This window comes from Sporobolomyces salmoneus (genome assembly GCF_050403485.1).
Source record: "Sporobolomyces salmoneus JCM6883 DNA, S_salmoneus_JCM6883_v1_ctg46, whole genome shotgun sequence".
Lineage (NCBI taxonomy): Eukaryota > Fungi > Basidiomycota > Microbotryomycetes > Sporidiobolales > Sporidiobolaceae > Sporobolomyces > Sporobolomyces salmoneus.
Window position 1 is genome coordinate 44,508 of NW_027481117.1, and position 20,066 is coordinate 64,573.

At 50.6% G+C, this 20,066-nt stretch overlaps 8 protein-coding genes across 8 annotated transcripts; 3 read left to right on the forward strand and 5 right to left on the reverse strand.

Annotated features, from left to right (window-relative positions):
• Positions 1–1,461: 1,461 nt before the first annotated feature.
• VPS54 (Vps54p) lies at positions 1,462–6,954 on the reverse strand (the record flags this gene model as incomplete). The annotated part of the gene is made up of 8 exons (XM_076633874.1): positions 1,462–3,225; positions 3,286–3,579; positions 3,648–3,856; positions 3,918–4,005; positions 4,065–4,986; positions 5,054–5,169; positions 5,238–6,694; positions 6,798–6,954. The coding sequence occupies 8 exons, from the start codon at positions 6,952–6,954 to the stop codon at positions 1,462–1,464; spliced, it is 5,007 nt and encodes a 1,668-aa protein (XP_076486129.1).
• Positions 6,955–7,096: 142 nt separating this feature from the next.
• Positions 7,097–8,351, forward strand: JCM6883_000653 (SGNH/GDSL hydrolase family protein; the record flags this gene model as incomplete). Its single annotated transcript, XM_076633875.1, has 6 exons — positions 7,097–7,142; positions 7,253–7,389; positions 7,507–7,990; positions 8,060–8,143; positions 8,208–8,223; positions 8,294–8,351. The coding sequence occupies 6 exons, from the start codon at positions 7,097–7,099 to the stop codon at positions 8,349–8,351; spliced, it is 825 nt and encodes a 274-aa protein (XP_076486130.1).
• A 224-nt stretch (positions 8,352–8,575) lies between these two features.
• On the reverse strand, positions 8,576–9,430 carry JCM6883_000654 (CFEM domain-containing protein; the record flags this gene model as incomplete). Its single annotated transcript, XM_076633876.1, has 5 exons — positions 8,576–8,684; positions 8,754–8,831; positions 8,899–9,026; positions 9,119–9,281; positions 9,351–9,430. The coding sequence occupies 5 exons, from the start codon at positions 9,428–9,430 to the stop codon at positions 8,576–8,578; spliced, it is 558 nt and encodes a 185-aa protein (XP_076486131.1).
• A 550-nt stretch (positions 9,431–9,980) lies between these two features.
• On the forward strand, positions 9,981–11,196 carry BER1 (Ber1p; the record flags this gene model as incomplete). The annotated part of the gene is made up of 6 exons (XM_076633877.1): positions 9,981–10,161; positions 10,222–10,400; positions 10,464–10,562; positions 10,632–10,863; positions 10,934–11,095; positions 11,165–11,196. 6 exons carry the CDS (start codon positions 9,981–9,983, stop codon positions 11,194–11,196), a joined length of 885 nt encoding a protein of 294 aa, XP_076486132.1.
• A 148-nt stretch (positions 11,197–11,344) lies between these two features.
• JCM6883_000656 (uncharacterized protein) lies at positions 11,345–13,065 on the reverse strand (the record flags this gene model as incomplete). The annotated part of the gene is made up of 2 exons (XM_076633878.1): positions 11,345–12,949; positions 13,024–13,065. The coding sequence occupies 2 exons, from the start codon at positions 13,063–13,065 to the stop codon at positions 11,345–11,347; spliced, it is 1,647 nt and encodes a 548-aa protein (XP_076486133.1).
• Positions 13,066–13,403: 338 nt separating this feature from the next.
• On the reverse strand, positions 13,404–15,366 carry JCM6883_000657 (DMT family transporter; the record flags this gene model as incomplete). The annotated part of the gene is made up of 11 exons (XM_076633879.1): positions 13,404–13,537; positions 13,607–13,659; positions 13,727–13,787; positions 13,860–13,941; positions 14,020–14,418; positions 14,479–14,501; positions 14,568–14,669; positions 14,737–14,806; positions 14,878–14,898; positions 14,963–14,980; positions 15,202–15,366. 11 exons carry the CDS (start codon positions 15,364–15,366, stop codon positions 13,404–13,406), a joined length of 1,128 nt encoding a protein of 375 aa, XP_076486134.1.
• A 1,100-nt stretch (positions 15,367–16,466) lies between these two features.
• Positions 16,467–17,603, forward strand: JCM6883_000658 (uncharacterized protein; the record flags this gene model as incomplete). The annotated part of the gene is made up of 2 exons (XM_076633880.1): positions 16,467–16,569; positions 16,642–17,603. 2 exons carry the CDS (start codon positions 16,467–16,469, stop codon positions 17,601–17,603), a joined length of 1,065 nt encoding a protein of 354 aa, XP_076486135.1.
• A 319-nt stretch (positions 17,604–17,922) lies between these two features.
• JCM6883_000659 (bifunctional nucleoside/nucleotide kinase/histidine phosphatase family protein) lies at positions 17,923–20,046 on the reverse strand (the record flags this gene model as incomplete). Its single annotated transcript, XM_076633881.1, has 12 exons — positions 17,923–17,960; positions 18,041–18,210; positions 18,279–18,508; positions 18,577–18,741; positions 18,811–19,035; positions 19,103–19,243; positions 19,341–19,531; positions 19,602–19,657; positions 19,732–19,744; positions 19,825–19,860; positions 19,929–19,967; positions 20,040–20,046. 12 exons carry the CDS (start codon positions 20,044–20,046, stop codon positions 17,923–17,925), a joined length of 1,311 nt encoding a protein of 436 aa, XP_076486136.1.
• Between the last annotated feature and the right edge of the window lie 20 nt (positions 20,047–20,066).

Sequence of the window (20,066 nt, forward strand, 5' to 3'; positions counted from 1 at the left end):
TGCAAAGTAAGATGGAGGGAAAAGAAAGGAAATCGAGCTCAATATCAAGTCTTGGAATGAGACGATTCGGATCTGATCGGAGACCCCCTCTGTCAGCTCAGAGACGTGCCGAGAAGCTACAAGTGTGGTTGGAGACAGGCACGGGCACAGGAGAAGCAGGAGGAAGGGGGGTATTAAGAGCGTAAAGAGGGTGATCGAGGATGCAGGGCGAGTCGAGGCGATCCCAGTCGATCTTGGGAAGGAGAGACTCATCGTCGTCGAGGTCCATCGGGACGGATTCGGGAGACGTCGGAGGAGAAGATTCGATGTCGGGAACGGAAGAAGGCGCTAGCGAGCTTGACGAAATCGAGATTGCGAGGGAGCGAGGGGGCGGAGGGAAGAAGTGATAACGCTCTACTGACGGCAACAGATTCGCGAATTAGCGAACGAGAAGCACCGTAGAAAGTTGAAAAGAGCTCGAGCTCACTCTGGTTGTCCTCCTCTGACGACTTTTCAGCTCGACCTATCTCTCCCTCGTCTTTCACTTGACCTTCGTCTACCTCCATCCTCTCGCAACTCTCACCTTCCGTAGCGAGATCTCCCTTGACTTCCTTCGTCCAGAGACAGTGATTTGCTTTTCCCAGTTTCACTTCGAGGTCGACATCTTCTCGACGAGCGAACTTTGACGAGGCAGAGTAGAGACAGAGAATGCCTTCGCGAGGAAAACCTTGAAATGAGCTTGATTTCAGACATTGTTCGCAAGCGGGTCGACCTAAAGAGAGACGACTGTGGTTTAGCTGGGTGGAAGCACAGTGAGGGATCCTTCCTCACCTCCAGTGCATCGTAGCTTGCGGAGACGACCTGCGACGGGGCGAATTGACGCCGAAGGTCAGTCAAAGCTCGGTGTCGGAAAAATCGCTCAGTCGATGCTCTAAAGAAGAAAACGTACAAGTCGCACACGACGATTCCTTCGTCGTCTTGACGAGAGGCGTTGCGGTCTCGAGATACATTGCTTGCGTGCGAATTGAGGATTCGAACAAGTTCGAGCGGTTGTCGATTCGAAAGTCTCCGAGCGCTCGAGCAGATTGACCGAGAGGAGTGAAACACGGCTGCAAGACGTCGAAAGCGACAGAAAGAAACGTAGCTTGCGCTGTCGGAGGAAGATCATGATCACCGGAAGGCGAAGAAAGCGAAGCGAATTTGGGACATCTTTTCCAGAAATTTCGCGCAAGCTCACACCCGGAGCCTCCTCGCGGGTATACAAGGGCGAGATCTCAGCGAAACGGGTTTGGAGAAAAGCGGGCGAGGTTGGCGAAGCAGGAGGAACGGCGAAGGAAGGGGCACCTGAGCGATTCAGAGATGGAAACGATTAGAGAGTCTTGCAATGTGAAACTACTCCAGAAAACGAAAAGTCAATGGGACGTCGGTATAGGTACTACTTCAAGAGAGATATGGTAAGATGCGCGGAGAGTCGGGACGCGATTATTGGAGACTCTCCTCCTTTTCGTGAACGACTGATTCTCCTTCCTCCTCCTTTTTCTCGTTGTTCTGCGGCTGCTCAGCTGTTGATACAAGATCGGACTTCGATACGGGAGAAGAGATGCTTCCATTCGTAGGTGTCGAGGTTGGAGCTTCAGAGGGAGAACCGACTCCGTTCGAACTCGCCTCTTCCCGTATTTCCGGAGGTGGCGCCAACTCGGACGAAGGTCGAGACGCAGGAGGAGGAGAAGTGATGAGTGAATTTCCGGTCGATCCTCGACGAGCAGCTTCGGCGAGACGTTCCTTCAGGGTTTTCTTCCGAGGGGGAGTTGATGTCGACGCTACAGGTGAAACGATTTCGGGTAGAGACGAGGCTGAGGAAGACAGTGGAGGAGGAGAAGAGACGGGAGTCGAGGGAACAGAGGGAGGTACAGGGATCGAAGCGGCATCGGCAATCGAGATTATTGGAGGAGGAATCTTCGACGATTCTTGAAGCGCTTCAAATTCGACGGCAGGCGACGGAGACTCGGCTACTGCTTCGGGTTCAGTCGAGCTTGCTTCAGCGGCCGTGGTATCGACGGGAAGAGGAAGTAGCGTTGGGGCAGTCGAGTTGGCCAAGTCTTCAGGATGCGAGGTAGGCTGTTGTGCTTCGTCTTTCTTCATTACGATCAAAGCTTCCTCAATGACGGGCGGCTCTCGCTCCGTCTCAACTTCCGGAGTCGGAGGATCCATCAGGAGGGAAGCTTGAGGCGGTTCTTCTGGAGTTTCTCGATCTTGCCTTGACGTTGTCGCTACTTCTTCGGAGCTTGGAGCGCTCAGCGTAGGGAGGGTTGTCGATGTTTCGTTGGTAGCAGGTGGGATCTGCTCAGGAACTTCCGACGACGAGTTTCCGGTAACTTGTTCCTCCCTTGTCGACTGACCGAGATTTGATGCTTCTACCTCGGGGACGACGATCTCCTCATTCTGCAAGACAACAGGCTCCTCCTCCTCTTGCGGCGGGATCGCGGCCTCCTCCTCCGGTACTTTGATCGTCGGTTCCGACTCGCCCTCTTGTCTCGTCTCGTCGTTCTGCGTAATTTGTTCCGCCTCAACCGGAGTCGATTCCGACGAGATCCCGAGTCCCTCAGCCTTGACTTCCTCCTCGACTTGTTTCTCAACCTCCTCCAGCTCCTTCTCTCCCTTGGGAGTCCAAACTGGGACTTCATTCTGAACCTCCTCGAGCAACTTCTCGTCCTCCGTCTTCACTCTCCTTTCCTCCTCGACAACCTGAGCTCGTGAAGGTTCGACGATCTCGATACTAGAACGAGAAGGTTGTTGAGGCGGTACAGCTTCCACCGGTTTTCTTCCCATTCGTTCCGCCAGTCTCTCGGCGAGGGATTTCTTCTTGTACGCGACTGGACCAGGTTTCGGACTTGGAGGGAGCGGGGCGGGGACGGGCACGGGACTAGGAGGTTGAGGGCCGGGAGAAGGTAATCGATTACGAGGAGGGACGGGAGGGGAGTAATTCGAAGAAGCTGGAGCGTCGAGCGAAGTGCGAGGAGTTGAAGGAGCTTCGGGAAGGGCGAGGGAGAGTGCAGAAGTGGAAGCGGAAGGAGGAAGTGAGGTCCACAGAGATGGTGTAGCGGGTAAAGGAGTTTCGATCGCGGCCGAGGGAGGTCGAAATGCTGAAGTGGATTCGTTCGTCGAGGCGGGAGGAGGAGGAGGCGGAGGACGATTCGGTGTCGGTTTCGGCGGCAAGCTCTTTGCCATGACGAGACTTTCGATAGCCTGAGGATGAATCGAGGATCAGCTTCGGAGAGACAGACGCGAGAAAAGGAAAGAGCTCACTTTTCCAGGATGACTCTCCTCCAAGCCCTTCAAACCTCCTAGCTTCTCTTGCAGATACCTGACATCGACAAGTACCCTCTCCTTCGCTTCTTCGCTCTTGAACGTTATCCGATCGTACTCTTCTCCGAGTTTCGAGTCGAGAGATTTGAAAACTTGAGACATGATCGCAAAGACGGTTTCCGAGTGTAAGAACCTCGACAATACTTTGTACAGCGTCAAGTGCTCCTTCACGAGTGCTTCCATGTAGGCGTTCGGTTGTCCAGGTTTTGGCGAAGGTTCTTCCCAGTTGAGAGTCTGTGGATCAAAACGCTTCAGATCAGCTCGACTGTCAAAGTAGATGACTGAAGATGTTTTGAGCGCACATCAAGGGTTCTCGAGTGAACGATCAAACGATCACTCATGATCGCGACCAACTTGAAGTGAATCTCGTTTTGATGCTCTTGATAATCTCGTTTTAGTTTGTCGAATTCGGTCAACATGACGGCTTGTTTCGGAGAGAGGTGTCTTCGGATGAGCTCGCGGATGTAAGGGATGAGCGAGACCATGATTGATAGTGCTTGAGAGGCGAGAGCTGTCGACGATTTGTCAGTCACAGAATCGAAGAGCGCAAATTGAGAGAGAGGAGAACGAACCCAAGTTCTTCGCCGTGATGTTCTTGAGACCAGCTGAACGCATTGCTCCTGCTCCGAGGACGACTTGACATGATCTCGAGTTGAAGACCTGTGGCGCAAACCTACAATCAGTAAACGACTCTAACTCGAATAGAGATAGGAACTTACCTTCATGAATTCGATCACTTTACTCATCGCATCCGTCGTCAACATAGGGCAGTTGAGGACGACCTGTACGTACTGTACCAACGTCTCGATCGTCGCCAACCCCGCCGAAACCGCAAAGAATTGTCTCCCTTCGATCTCGACCTGTTTCGCCATCGCCGGTCTCTCTTCCCCTCCTCCTCCTTGCGATGTCTCAACCTCTTCGACCTTCTGTATCCGTCTCGACCCCAGACGTAGCTCTTTCGGATCCGCCATCGCCCCTTGAACGATCAATTCGACTTTCTTCTGTACGTCCAACGGAACTTCACTCGCACTCCACTGTTCCTCTTCGACCAATTTCGCATTCTCGTTGATTCGTTTCTGATGAAATTGCATCAACCATCCCTTCGACTGACTAACCATCGCTCCTCTCAATCCGACAATCATTCGTTTGACCAAGACTTCACAGTCAAGAACGAACGACCAGGTTTCGTCGAAGATTTCGAGGAAGTGTTCGAGGGAGAGTTGGGCGTGGACTTCGGATCGAACTCCGATCACTTTCGAGAATCGTACGTTGGCGAGCTCGGTAACGGCGGTGAGAACGTCGGTGATTTCGGTAGAGAGAGAAGAGGCGGAATCGTCTGTGGTGGATCCGTTAAGGAGAGATGGAGAGCTCGTCGAGGATGGAGCAAGAGTGGATTCTGTACCGGGAACAGCGAGAGAGGAGGTGGTAGTAGTTGGTGAACTTTCGAGACCGTTCGAAATTGTCCGTCGTTTCGATTTTCGAATCGCTTCTTCTTCTCGACTTTGTGAAACGAGTTCGAGAAGGATTCGAGATTGCAGGTCGACCGTTTCGATACATGCGATCAATCCGAGGTAGGTTTCTTGTGCGAGTCGGAGGAACGCTTCATGAGACATCGCTCGAAGTTTCTTTGCGAGAGATAGTCTGCAACTCGCTCAAGGACTGGTGATAAGCACGACGCTTGAAGCTGGGTTGAGGAGGTAGGACTCACGATTTGTCCGAGATAGTACCTAGATCGATACTTTGTTTGCTGACAGATCGAATCGCCGCCGTCGCGAACGGATCCTCCTCCTCTTGTTCTCCTCCGCCTTCACTCGTTGGAAGGTGCTATCGGACAAAGGAGAGGGTCAGCTCACGGCAATCCGACGAACGAGGGGGTAAGAAGACTGATTTACCTCTCTGACCATTGCCCGAATTTCCCTCAAGACTGATTCCCTCCAAGCTTGAATCGCTGAATCCATCCCTTCACTTCTCACCAACGCTTTCACGACCGGTCTTGTCCGTTCCCTGATCCTCTCAGCCTCATCTCGCCCGTCCTCGTTCTCCTCAGAAATCTCTTCAGACGACTTGAGCTTTTTCCGTCTTCCTCGATTGATTCCCGCTTCGATCCCCAAGTCCATCTCGTGCTCGAGAACACTAATAAGCTCTCCTTCGAGAGATTTCGCAATCTGAGCCCGAATGAGCGACAACTTGAGCGGGATCGATCTCAACGCCGTCAATTTCGTCAAATTCAACGGCGGCGGTTGTTGATTCGTCGTCATTGTCGAGTTCGTTCTCGAGGATGAGGGTGTTGTCGAGGGAGGGAGAGCTGAACGTTCATAAGCGTCTTGAATCGTTTCGGCTACTTCCAACGCATCCCCCCATTCCCCATTCTCGACCAATTCCTTCACCCCTTCCAACGCACTCGCTACCTCTTCTACCGCTCTCACACTCTCTTCGATCTTCTCTAACCCTCTGCGTCTCGCTTGAAGTCGCAGGATTTGGAGTCCGTGTCGTGCGGTTCCAGTCACTCCTCCTTCTTTGTCGTTCAATTTGAGCTTAAGTTCTTCGATCTTCGAGAGCGCCGAAGATCCTTGTTGGTGCAGATGTTGGAGGTTTGAGAGAGCGGAGAAGAAGGAAGAGGATCGTAGACCGATTTCTCGAACGAGATGGGATTCGATCACTGCGGTGAAATGCGATAGTTTCTCCTGTAACTGTTGATCACTTGCTAGATCGTTGAGGGTCGACGGTCCCAATCCGGGAGCGACTAAGTCTTCAAGGGATGCGTCGTGGAGATCTGAAGCGAGTCGAGGGGAGAACGTAAGTGAAGGAGACGAGGAAGGGGTAAGTTGAATTCGTTCAGTGACGAGATCGAAAGTACGTGGATTCGAGAGGTTGAATTGAGGATCGAAGAAGATTGATGGGACTTGGTTCAACTGTGGAAGGGATTCTAATTCGTCGATTTGGTTTCTTCGTTTCTTGCGTTTCTTGGGCGATGATCCCATTGATCCTTCTTCCCTCGCACTGCTCCCTCCTTCTTCTGAAGCTTCTTCTTCTCCCTCGGCCTCTTCTTTCAGAGCCTTGCTCTCCCTCACCCAATTCTCATATTTTTCTTGAATCTCACTCAAATAACCATCGAATTCTTCCTTGTTGACTTTTCTCAACTCGGTCTGCACGAGCGAAGGCGCCTGGGATCGTCTCTGTGCTACGGATTTAGCTCCGGGAGTCGAAGATCGAGGGAGGGTACCGGATGAAGTGAAGGTCGTTCCGAGCGAAGTAAGCTGAGTTGGAAGGTAGGAGTTTTGTGAGAGGGAAGGCAGGGACGGGAGGAATGCGGTAGAGCTTGAAGGGTCGGTTAAGAGATGGGAGATGTCTAATAGGCCCGACGTAGAGAGGAAGGGGAGAGTTGGAGAGAGCACGTCAGTAAGTTCAGTCAAAGGTACCCTACGGGAGAGCTGAACAGCCGACGAGCTCACCATATCGATTGCTGTCATTACTAGGTCTCTCTTGTCCCGATTGGTGTTGTTCCTGAGTCGTAGTCGCTTGAAACTGATGAGAGTTGGAATCGAGTGAAACCCTTGAACTCGACGCTCCACCTTGAAGCAAGTTGAGCCTCGAAGCTTGATGTGACATTCCCTCACTCCCTTCTTCCTCTACAGATGTCGAGTTTCGCGCGAGTGAGGTGAAATGCGGAACAAAACTCCGCGATGAGTTCGTGTCGCCTCTCTTCTTCCGCTCCATCACTCGCTTGTGCACTTCGACCTATAGATCGAGTATGTCGACAGGAAAGAAACAGAACGACCGCTTCCTACTTCTCGGAGGTTAGTTCCTTCCCTTCTCTCATTTCCCCACTCTTAGCTCGGTATCCTCCCTCACCTCCTTCCTACCATTCCTTTTGTACGTACTGACTCGTCGAGTTGCCGAGAGCTAGATTCAATCACGGAATGGAGTTTCGGTAACGACGGACTCGGAGCCCAACTCTCCCATTTGTATCATCGCAGACTCGACGTCGTTAACCGCGGTCTCGCAGGGTACAATTCTCGTTGGGCACTCGAATGCTTCAAACAAGTGAAGCTCCCCTTTTCCTTCCTTCGTCTCACTTCGGGGAATGTCGCTCTAGCTTTTCGATTCGTGCGAAGCTGACTCCCACAAGCTTTTTCGTTCTGCGTCCTTTTTTTTTCGCAGTGGCTTCCTCCTTCTCCCGCAAAAGACGATCCCCATACAGTGCTAGCGACCCTATGGTTAGGAGCTAACGATTGCGTCCTTCCTCACAATAAACAACACGTCCCCCTGTCCGAATTCCGTCAAAACCTCCTCTCGATCACTCAACTCCTCACTTCTCCTTCCTCCCCTCATTACGATCCTTCTACTCAATTCGTCCTGATTACACCTACACCGATCAGTCCACCTGATTGGGTAGTGGAGAGGAAAAGGAGAGGGATGAAGGGGGAAATGGATCGGGTTAATGAGAATACGAGGAAATATGTCGATACGGTCATCGAGCTAGGAAGGGAATTAAAGGTTCCGGTCGTAGATGCGTTCGAGGCGATTTGGGAGGCGGCGGAGAAGGAAACGAAGGAGAAAGAAGAAGAGTTTGAGAAAGTTTTGTCGACGTTTTATTGGGATGGATTGCATCTCTCTGCGAAAGGGTATAAACAAGTCGTCGATCGTGAGCTTCTTTCTTCTGAAAGTCGGATCAGAGAAGATCTTGACCTATTTTAGCGAACTCGGAGCTTAGAGGTGAAACGAGTAATCAAGGAAACTTACCCTGAGAAACACTGGGAATCTCTGCCGATGTTGTTCCCCGATTGGAAGACTATCCGTAAGCGTTCCCACTCGTCAGCACTCATTGTGCGTGTGCTGATTCGAGATGTCAATGCTTACAGCGGATGAGGATCAAGCGTGAGAACCCCGTTCCCTTCTCGCAATGCTCTCCAAACTGATCACTAATCTTTTGACACGATTCGCACAGTTCCGTTCAACAACAACTCGATTTCATCCTCTCCACTTCATCACAAAAACCTCTCTAGACCGCACGACATAAGCTCATCAAAACACCTCAAGTCGAATGACATATCGTATGCATATATTCCTCTCAAACAGATCGAACGACAGCAAGAAGCATTACTTTGCAAAGTATCAAATGAATAAGTTATTAAACGATTAACCGGAAAATCCAAGAGAAACCCTAGACAAGAGAGAGAGAGAGAGAGAGAGAGGAAGGAAGAAGGAACGAAACGAAGAGGAGAAAGATCTAAAAAAGTAAAGCAGCGACCCCAACTCCGACTAATCCGATCGCGGATCCCGCATAGAGAGTCGATGCAGCTCCCGTTTGGGTAGGAACGGCGGGAGAACCGGTCGTACTACTCTCAGAATTCCACGGCATTAGCAAACCGAAAAAAAAAGGTCGAGGCGAAAGATGGTATTCTTACCCCGAAGCAGCGATCGATTGAGATGCCGAAGAAGCCGCTGATGAAATTGCGGAGGATGCGGATGCGCTATTGATTTGCCTCGTACGAAAAAGTCGTCAGTTTTCAGTTTGGCACCGAGAGAGGAGGTCGAAATAAAGAAACGCACGAGTTGATCGAGGAAGTAGCGGATGCAGAGGATTCAGTTTCCGAAGCCGAAGAAGCAGAAGCGGTTTCACTAGCACCACCGCCGAGGGAAGAAGGGATCGAAACGGTTACTCCGATTGAAGCGCAATACTAAAATCATCCCAAAAATCTCATCAGTCATTCAACATTCTCCTCCTCACTCAGTCACTTGAAAGAAGGTGGGTGGGAAGGGAGAGACTCACTTGTTCACCGAACCCCACCCCGATCGCGAGATCATTCTCATCGCAACTCTGAATCAAACAAGCACTGACTCCATCGATGAAAGTTTGGGAGGAACAGAGGCATTGTGCATCGGCCGATTGACAGGAAGTTAAAGCCGAGGCGGAACCGATACAAGTTAGGACACTGGGGATCGTTTCGGAGGTGGTTAGTACGTCAAAGAGAGAGAGAGAAGGGAGGAGGGAGGAGACGAACCAGGAGGGAACGGTTTGTTGAGCGAGGATAGAGGGGATGAACGCAGAAGCGAGCGCGGCGAATAGAGTGAAGGAACGCATGTTCGAGAGTCTTGAAGAAGTGAAAAAGAGTGTGGTTGAAAAGGTAACGAGCTCGAGCAGTTGATAGAGGAAGAGAAGAGAGAGAGCAGTTACGACGATTTCTGAGCCAAGCCTGAACTAGCCGAAGTTTTCTTTTGTACTGCTACTTTTCGATTGAGCTAAACCCCTTGTTACATTCCTTTTGTTCGAACTGAAAAGAGAAAGAATCGAAAGCGAGAACAAAGGGAAATTGAGTCGAAAGGGAAAAGGGGGAACGGAACTATCCCCGTCCAGAACGCCCGCTTGCTCAATAGAGTGACTAGAGCAACCTCGTAACGAGTGGAGCGTTGCTGCTACATTGACAGGAGGAGTGGTAAAGTCGAGTTGAACGAGCCGAGGTCAAAGTTGGATCATTCGTCGCTAATGAGTTCGTGAGTGCACGCCTGGTGATGAGGGGTAGTATCCAGTTGTTCCTCTTGCTGTAACCGAGCTGTAGTAGGTATCGAAGGATGTGGTAGCGAGCAAACCCTAGGCCTCTCGAAACTGTTCCTCCTCTTCCCATTCACCTCTCATGTCGACTCCCGCCGTTCAAGCTACGTTAGACGATGGTTTCACTTCCGTAACGTACAAGAAAAAGCCCGCCAAGAAGAACCGGAAAGGCAAGAACCGCTATATCGAACGAACACTTTCCGAGAAACTCTCCTCTCGAGAAGAGAACCTACGACAATCTGGATACTTGGGGAAATGCAGAGGTGAGCATAACTCTTGACTCAGTCCCTTGTTCGCTAACTGAGATGAGCGACTGGTCCCAGAGTTGCTCCGAAATTGTCTTCATCCAACAACTGGAAACGACGACGATGATCCTTCAACGAGTGCTTGTCCAGCACCGAAGAGAGTCGTATGCTTGGGTTTGGGGAGCGTATCAGATTCTACGAAAGCGCAGGACCAGTACATCCTCTCGAAAGAACTGCTCCTCGAATTGAATGGAATCGTGAGTTTTCCTTTTTCTCCCTCTCCTTCTATTGGTGACTAACCCGGATAGAAGTCGAACTAGATCGATCCTGAAGAACCAGTAAAGTTCTATGATCCCGTTTTCACTCCCGAAGATACTTCGTTCCTCCTCTCAGAAGGTCATTCCGTTCTTTCTTCCTCCGTAACGCTCTCCTTCTCTCCCTTCTCTCCCTCTTGCTTCTCTCGCTGATCCCCTCCTCCTGTTATACAGTTCGAGTTGAGTCTCAGACTTCCCACCCTCCTCTACATCCCCCATGGCCCTCGTTCACTCTTCAATGACCTCATCTCGGAAAACTGGACAAGAGCTCAGTTGGAGAAGATGATTATTTTCGGGAATCGGTTAGATTTGTATGAGGATCCTACGTATTCTGGGACGACTAGTCAATCAGGCGAAGGCGAGGAGGGAGAGTTGAAAGAGGGAATGGAATCGATCAGAAAAGCAGGTCAGTCCCTCTCCTTTTTAGCTGCTGCGTGGTGATCGGTAGCTGAGGAGCAGTCGAGATTGATGAATAGCGAAATTGTTCGAGATCGTCCCGTTACCGACAACGAAAGAACATTTGGAGGCGTTCAACGATTTAGCGATTGAGTGGGTCGATCCGAAGAAGGTCGAGGAAGCGGTCAAGGATGGGAGGATACCGGAAACAATGTCATTCAATGGTGAGAAGCAGGCGAAGGGTGAGCCATCGGAGAAGGAGGAAAAAATAGGAGAGGTCGCGAAAGCTTTGGATTCGCTCAATCTCTCAGGATCGACGAAAAACGGGGGGAAAACAGAGTGAACGGGATCGGATCACAGAACAGAATAGGAGAAAGAATACAAGGATGGAAGGGAGAGAGTATACAATGAGGCATCAGAGACAGACAAAGCGGATCAAAAAAGGGGGAAACAAACGAGAACCGAAAAAAGAAGAAACTCGAGTCTTCTCCTCAGCGCCAACCACTGCTCTCCAATCTCTCCCTCTCCCTCTCAACTTCCTCCAAGAACTGTTTCACTCCATCCATTTCCTCCTCCTCCTCCACGTCATCCACTACACTTCCAGCGTTACTCCACTCGATCGTCGAACCTTCATCTTCAAAATCTTGAGTCGACCATGACTCGAGCGCATCGAAATCTTGAAGTTCTGGGCCTGCAAATCCGAGATCCGAGGAGGAGGGATTGAAATAAGTCCAGAGGGTCGGTTCGAGGGAAGGCGAGAGAGGAGGCGAGAATTCAAGGGAGGAAGGATCCGGGAGCACGAGCGACTGATCGAGATCGAGTTGAAGCGAGGAAGAGGAGTGAGAGGAGGTAGTCGAGGGAGAATAGAAGGAAATCGATTCAGTAGGAGAATGAAGATAAACCGAAGGAGGTGGAACTGAATCTTCCAAATCGACTGGATCAATCGTCTTCGAAGATCCGTTCGATTCATTGCGATTACGATGTCCACCTTCGATCCACCACCATTCACCTTCTCCTTTTCCTTTTTTCGTCGCTTTGACTCCATCCCATCCTTGGATCCGTTCTTCCCATTCCTCCCTCTTCGCGTTTCTCTCTCCTCGGAGGATACTCTCCAATCTCCCTCTCGTAACGAATCTATCCCTGAAAGTCACTTTCCATAACCTCTTCCCACTCTTCAAATCAAGATACATCCCCTCCCCCTCTTTGTCTTCCTTCGAAAAGAAATCGGGATCATCGAGCAATCCAGCGGCGAGAAGTCGATTGATGAGGGAGCGGAGATGGTGAGAATGCGAAGTGTAGGATTGAGAGATTGATTCGAGCGTCGTGAGAACTGAGGTGGGGAGGAGTCGGTAGGTGGGATCGAAGGGGAGAGTCGAGGAGGAGGAGGTTGAGGTGAAAGGCATCTCCGGGTCGAGGACGAGGACGAGCGAGAGAGGTTCTTCTTCCTCCTCCTCCTCGACGATTTGAGCGGAGTGAGGAGCCCAGAAGTATTGCTCGAATTCATTCTTGATCTCCTCCTTGATTCGTCGCGAATCAATCATCGCTCCTTTTCCTTTCACATGCGTTCTTTCTTGTTTCCTGATCTCCTTCCTAATCATTCTCCACTTCCTTTCATCCAATCCATCTTTCCCCTGGTCTGCGAGGGCTCGTAGCGCGAGAGGTGCATTATGAACAACATTCTCGAATACGGCGTAACCACTCGAAGAGAATTTCCTTGCTGCACCTAGACCTAATTGCGAGGTTTGAGTAGGGTAGAGAGTGGGTCGTGGAGTCGGACCGAAGCGGGATTGCTGCTGTTTAGGACGGGGACGAGCCGAGGAAGAGGAGAAACGAGGTCGAAAAGAAGTACGGGCGCCGGAATGAGCCACTAATCGTTGACTGGTGTAAGGACCAGGTCTGGGGATTGCAGCTGATTTGACGGATGTGAAGACTCCTTGGTAGAGGAGTTGGAAGAAGGAGGGTTCAGAGGAGGCGGTGCTGTTGGTGGTGAAGTTCCTCGTTTGCGAGGGTTTGGTGGGTCGTTGAAATTTGAGTGCAGGTCTGGCTAGTTTAGATGCACCTCCTTTTGTGGTGGAACTGATCGCTCGACTCGCAACCTAGCAATCATTCGGATTCTTAGTCGGTTGAAAGTGGCGGCGAAGGGGAAGAAGAGGAGAGGAAGAGAGCTCACCTCTTTGATAGAGGTCACTAGACCGGGCGGCGGTCTCACCATCTTGAAAGAGTGATCACTAGGCGTAGGCGAGAAGACGTGACGAGGTGGGAGAGAGAAGGAGAAAGGGTGAGAAGTTGCAGTTGCCGAATGAATTCGCAAGTCTCAAGTTTGCCGAAACGCGCATTTCGCTCATCCAATCAAAAGTGTCCAATGTTTTTGCTCGTTCTTTCCAAGCTACCAAGCGAGTCTACCGAAAAGGGAGGGGGGGATCTACGTACACGAAATGGAGGATGCTGCCGAGCGAGAAATGAAATGGGTATCCCGAAGTAAGAAAAAGTAAAACCAACTGTCTAAAAAGAAGAAAAAGAGAAAAATGCAAATCCCTCCGTTCTGATCCTCTACCTCTGTTGATTAAATTGTTGACCATAAGACAACCCCGGAGTTTGTCCTGCCGTCACCGTAGAGGGTCGAGGAGGTTCGGGAGAAACCGATTGGGGTGGTTTCGAAGGTGATTGTTCTTGAGATTTCGTATCTATATTTGATCATTCTCCGCGGGTTAGACTTTCTGAAGCAAGTGGAGAGGAGTGAAGAGGGTACTCACAGACGTAGTAGATTGAACCGGTTAGGATGAACATGATTCCGAAACCTCGACCGCTGGGGAAAGAGGTACAGCGTCAGTCTGCGATTCCGAGGAACGACATCGAGAGAAAACGAGACTTACGCAGTGACTTGATCGTTGAATAACCACATCCCCAAAAAAGTTTGAAGTACACCTCGAACAGCTACTCAATCGAAGAGAAATGTCAATCAAACGCTCAGTCAATGTTGCGAGGAATTGATAGAGGAATACTGACCAGCTGAAATCATATGTGAGATAGGAGAAGTCACTTTGATACTCAAGAATCCAGCGATACAAATCAAGAAACCGAAAACACCCTGTTCGAAACCAAACTCAAGCGAATCAGTTTCCGCACTTTTCACAGAGGTCAAAGGAACAGAAAACTTGAAACTCACGGTAACAGCTGCACCAGTCATGAACGTACTAAAAGCCGCGGAGCCCTCTCCATCCCCCAACAACATATCCAACACGGTCCAAATCTCCCCCGACAAAATAACAAACGGTGCGATAACGAGTGCCGACAGTAAATTACTGTAGTAAGCCAAATCGAGGGTTCCACTAACGACACTCAAGGACCTCTTGACGACGATCGCGTGAACGGCAGTCGTAACGGACGAGGCGACTCCGAGGGAGATTCCGAGGGCAGAGGCGTGGATGTTTTCGGAAGAGACTCCGAGCATGAATCCGACGCAGACGATTGCGACGGCTCCGAGAGTCGCGGGGGAAGAACGAGTTCGGAGGAGGTACCACGAGAAGAAAACGGTGAAGGGGAGAACGAGTCCTCGGGCGATTTGCTGTGAAAACGAGAGCGTCAGTTCCGCGCGCGAGGACCTTCAGAGAGGTAATCGACATACGTAAAATGAAGCATCGACGTATTCTATCGTGGAGACACATCGTCAATACTGATCCGAAGTGAGGTAATCGGAGGGGAATGAAAACTCACGAAGGCAGTAAGTGTTGAATGCGAGTCCGAGAACGTTACAGGCGATTAAAGGAGCGAGACCTTTGCATGTTGTCACGTCCATCCGCGGTAGTTTCATGTAACCTATTCCGCTCAGAACTGTCAGCTTGATGCGGGAAGGACAAGAGAGAGAGGAGGGGGGAAAACTTGCCGAACAAGGCGCAAAGTTGCAGCAGAACGACGGCGATTCCGAGTTGACATAACAGAAGGAAGAGTGGAATCTGACAGATACGTTGGAAAGATCAGTCTCCTTCAGACGAAGCAAAGCGCGAGCTGGGAAACGAAAACTCACTTTAACTTCATTCAGCACCCACTGTAGAACAACGAACTCCGATCAGCACGCGCGAAGAGTACCAGAGAGAGAGCAATACACTCACCTTATTGACCATGATCATCTAGAGAGTCACAAGAGGAGAGAATGAGAAAGTCAGGTTCGGTCAACTTGGCGTGAGAGATGGGCTTCAACTCGGGTTTAGCTCCGTGCTTGACCTCGTCCATAGCTCCTAGTCCCTGTAGAAGCTCCACTCGCCCTTATAGCTTTATGCACGCTCCCTCGAGTAGCAAGCAGATCGCGTGTCCCGGAAATCACAACCTCGACAAGTAATGGAGAACTTACGACGATAGCCGCTACGAGATAGAACAATACACTGAAGATAACCATCGCTCTACTCGGCGGTGCTTCATCGGATGGTTTGGGATGAGGATTCGAACTTGTTGAACCCGATTCTTTCATCTCGATCGTTTCTGTCTGAGGGACGCGTTGATATTCTTGCCGACTCATGTTTGCTGTCTATCTGCCTCGGTTCGTGTGTCGAGAGTTGATGGGAGAGAAATTGGAGAGAAAGGTGAGGAAGAGAAAGGGAGGAGGATTGACTTTGGGAGGGTGATTCACTGGAAGCCGGTGAGCGGAGTACCGGCGCACGTCGAGTCGCTGAAAACAATTGAGTAGAGAGAGGCGTCCGTGTTCAAGTTGGTGGATAAGGAGAAGTAGATGAGCGCCAAGAGTGTCAGAAACTCTCGAGAATTGAGTTTGACAATGAGGGACGCTATACGTTGTTTTTTGGTACAGACGGCCATCAAAATACCGGCTTTAGCTCAGTTGGAAGAGCGTCAGACTGTAATTGGTTATCTAATCCTCTTTCGGATCCATCTGAATGTCCTTGGTTCGATCCCGAGAAGCCGGATTTGTTTCTTTTTTGTGCGTCCTCTTCACCACTCCCTCCTTTTGGTTCGCTCTTTTTGCTCATCTTCTCGCTCGCCTGTGAGTGAACAACTTGCGAGCGTTGGAAAAGGAGGAGTTCCAACCTAACTCCGAGGCCTGGACGCTGGAGCGGATGACTTCGCCACTTTCGAGAAAGCTTTCCTTTCACTTGGAAGCGAGCGCTTGCGACATCTTCTCGCTCGCTTCAGGAGCTTCATTTGTTGACTGTCGAACCGTGGTCGAGGGTCTCGCTCGTTTGGAAGGCGGATTTGCTCGAGCACAGACTCTCAGCACGGAGAACTGTGCGGCTCAGCTGATACGCGAACGGTCGCTCACGAAGTCCGAGTCTCAGTCTCGGACGAAGCGAACGGAAGTCACGAGAGTGCTGACATAGCTCACTTGCGAGTTTCGGCTTTTGTCGGAGGAAGAAATCCGAAATGTTCTCTGGGTTTTGCGTCAAGCTCGCTCTTCTTTTTCTTCTTTCTCTTCCCTCAACTCTCGCTCTTCGCGCTTCGCCCTAGCATCCCCAAGAACATCCGCACAATCGCGTACCACGTAGAACAGAGAATCAGCGCCACTCTCAAATTGTCCTCACCTTCAACTCGCTTCTCCACTCTTCGCCCTCACGACTCGTGCTACCTCTCGCTCTTCTAGCTCTACCCTCCAGAGGAGCTCGATCAATGTCAGACAAGATGCAGAACCGAGTTTCGAAGCTCTTCCATCGTCCCTCGACGAATTCATCAGAGAAGGAGGAAAGGAAAGGTTCAGGATCAGGTCACGTGGGTAAGCCATTCTCTTTCTCTGTCGGTGTACACAGACAGGACTCGCGTTCGATTGCTGACGAACGACGTACAGTAACTCCGACGGCGACACTGCCTCGAACGAGACCAACATTCTCCCTCTCTTCGCTCTCATTCCGTCGTCAAAGCGTTACTTCCTCGAGTTCGGTCCTCACTCCTCCTCTCACTCCTCCTCCCACCTCGATCACCGCCAGTTCTTCAGCTTCATCCGGCTCTGAAGTCGCCCTGCACATCCGAAACCCTCCTCCTTCCCTCCACGACCACGAACGAGACTCTTTCGATAGCTCGAACTCTCCTCAAGTCTCTTACTTTGACTTCTCTGCATCTCACTACTCTCATCTTCACCAACAACTCGCTGTCGAACGTTCCCACGCCCATTCTGCGCCTCCTTCTCCTCTCTCAGCTTCTTTCCCTCTCCCTCCTCACGTTCGTGCTCGTCCTCATCTCTTCGAAGCAGCTCCTCGCGAGTTCAACTCAGCTTCTTCATCAGCCTCTCAACTCTCCCACGGCGTCATCGAGAACGAACCACGTTCGAGGTTCAGCGATTGGGGAACGAGCGTAGGAGGAGAAGGAGATTCGAGGAATATTTCGAGTGAGAACCTTTCGCAAGGGGACGAGGAAGGATCAGCGACTCCCGAATCGAGCTCTGCAATCGAAGGACAGGAAGGACCTGGAGGGGAAAGAGACCGGGTGGATCCAGCTCATTACTTCTCTTCGACTTCTTTCCGATCTCCTCCTCCCCCTGTCAACTCTGCCCATGCGTTCGATCCCGATCGTCGTTGTAGTATCGATGTCTCTCCTCGAACTCAGACTCAGCAACGACCGAAAGGGTTCCAACCTCGACCTCATCTCCTCGTTTCGCATCATCACCGTCCTTCCCTTGTTCCTCGAGATTCGACCGTCGCCGATTCGAGTTATCCAGAGTTGGCGATCGCGTTCTTCATGAGTTTGAAGAAGTTCAAAGGGAGGAAATTAGATAGGAGAGCTAGTACTGGAAGTTTAGGAGGTGCAGTTTAGTCTGAGGAAGAAAGAAAAAGAGTTAAATTGAATAGCTTACTTGCTCGATATCATTTTTTGCTCCTGATGATCGTGTCGAATCCTCTTCTGGTTCTTTCGCCCCTCCTCCCTTCCAGTCTAGTAGTCGCACGCTCGCACGAGATATAATCTTCTTCTTTTCATGTTCATATGGATTTCGAGAACAAAAACTGTAAATAGCGATTCGTTAAAGTCTCCTTCTGCCCTCTCTCTGTGTGTCAATGCTCGAGGTGACTCAAAAGAGAGAAGTCAATTACAACAAGCGGAATAGAAAGAGAAAGCAAGAGCGAGTCGATTCCGTTCACTGCCAGAAGAAATGATTGACAAACTTGACACCGTCTGTTTTTCGATCAAACAATCGATGAGATCGAATTGCCCGAACGAGAACGAACGAGAGTAAACAAGCGAGAAGAACTCACAAGCGCTAGGAGTGACTTGAACTACGTCTCCTCTCCTCAATTCGACTTTTGGGATTTCCGAAGGCGTCAAACCTTGTAAGTAAGCCATCAAACACCTAATGACGGATCCGTGACCGATGAACAAGATGTCGGCTGGTTCCCTCTCCAACTCGAGGATGACGGGTTCAAGGCTGTTGGAAACGAACGAAGAATCAGATTCTGCACTGCAGAGTCGATCAGGGGAGGAGACGAGGCTCACCGAACACTCAAATCATGGTAACTCTCAGCTCGAGGGTATCGGAAACCATAAGGATCGGTATCGGCCTTCGCGTATTCTTGAGGATATTTCGCTTGAATTTGTTCCGGAGTCAACCCGTCGACGTCTCCTGGGTTCAACTCGTACATTTGTTGTCGTTGGATCACTTTGTAGCCGAGTTGAGCCATCGGTCGAGCGGTCGAGATGCAGCGTCGTCGAGCTGAAGTCCAGACCTTACGAGCGAACAGCAGAAAGTCAGGACGAAGTTCCGGGTCGGAGCTGAGCGAGAGACGAAACGTACGGTCAATCTTCGTTCAGTCGCTTTCTCTCCAGCCTTGACTCGTTCCGCCAACGATTCCTTCCGTTTCGAAGTGATGAAATCTCGTAGCTTGAGAGCGTAATCTTCTCCTTGCGGCGACAAGTCAGAATCGGCTTTGAACGAATGTTCGATCAAACTTTGTCCAGACTAGAGTGACCGCGACTTCATCAGCTCGTCCTATTCGTAGAGAGCGATCTGAGAGAGCCGGAAACTCACCCTCGCGAACCAAATCGTTCGTTTCTTATGATGAACGTTCATCAAGAAGAAGACAATTCTCGATTGTAGGTATCCTCGAATGTTGTTGACGACTAAGCGTTCACCGATGTTGTAGATCTTGACGAAAGGTCCTCCCGAAGTTTCCATCGTTTCGTAACGTTTCGCGTGTTCGGCGATTCGAGTCATGTAATCTTTGACGGCCTTGTCTGGATCCCAACCTTGGTACTGTCGAGAAGTTCAGGGTATCAGTTATCTCGCAAGACGAAGGGACAGGAGGGAAGAGAAAACTCACGTCAGGAGAGCTGAGTTTGACTGAACGGATGTTGGCTTCGACGATTTCGTCCCGATCACAGATGTTCTCGATGAAGAAGACGTTGACTCCTTGGGCTTCGAATTTCTGTCTCAGCGCTATCCGTGCAGCTTTCGTACCATTCTGATTAGGCCGCAATCATTCGGAAGTTCGGTTAGTTATTCCGCTCCTTTGGTCTTCCGCTCACATCGAGAGAGAAAGAGGAAGGTGTCAAACTCACGTTCGCATCATAAATCGCGACCTGACCCCTATTCTCCTTGAAGAACCTCGCAACATCTTCTTCCAACGTCAACCTGACTTTCTGTCTCAACTCGTCCGTTTCTGGGGATCTATCGACCGGCGAGAAATAGTCTGGAGGCAGATTTGCCGAGGGACCGAGGAGTCTTCGTCGGTGATCACCTAGGGAGAAGACTGTAGACGAGAGAGAGGGAGTTTTCAGTTTCGCGAGTTTGAGGAGAAAAACGGAAGCGGATAAATGGACCTTCGGTTTTGACTCCTAGCCAGCGAAGGTATCGTTCGACACTTCTCGAAACGTGTCTGTTTGTGACAAGGAAGGGCGCGAAGTCAGCTTGATTCGACGACAGAGCGAACTTCGGGCGATTACAACTCACGTCTTTCCACGAGCTGTTCATCACGATTATCATATCAACTGATCCGTCAGATCCCAACGAGCTTGGAGGCAGTCACATAGATCGAGAACGAACCTGGTAATCCGACGAAAACTAACAAGATCTGACCCGCTGGGAACGACGGATTCTGATCAGCCTGGCTGTACGATAGGCTGAAGATATGAAGTCGCGTAGCTTACCATGCCACAATCGTCCCGAATCAGTCGTGTAGAGAGGAGCTGTTCGTTAAGGATGATGAGAATCAGTCGGGCCAAGTCGCGGGAAAGAGAGGAATAGGAGGGTAGACCGACCTGCCATTCAGCTTGTAGGATATGCTA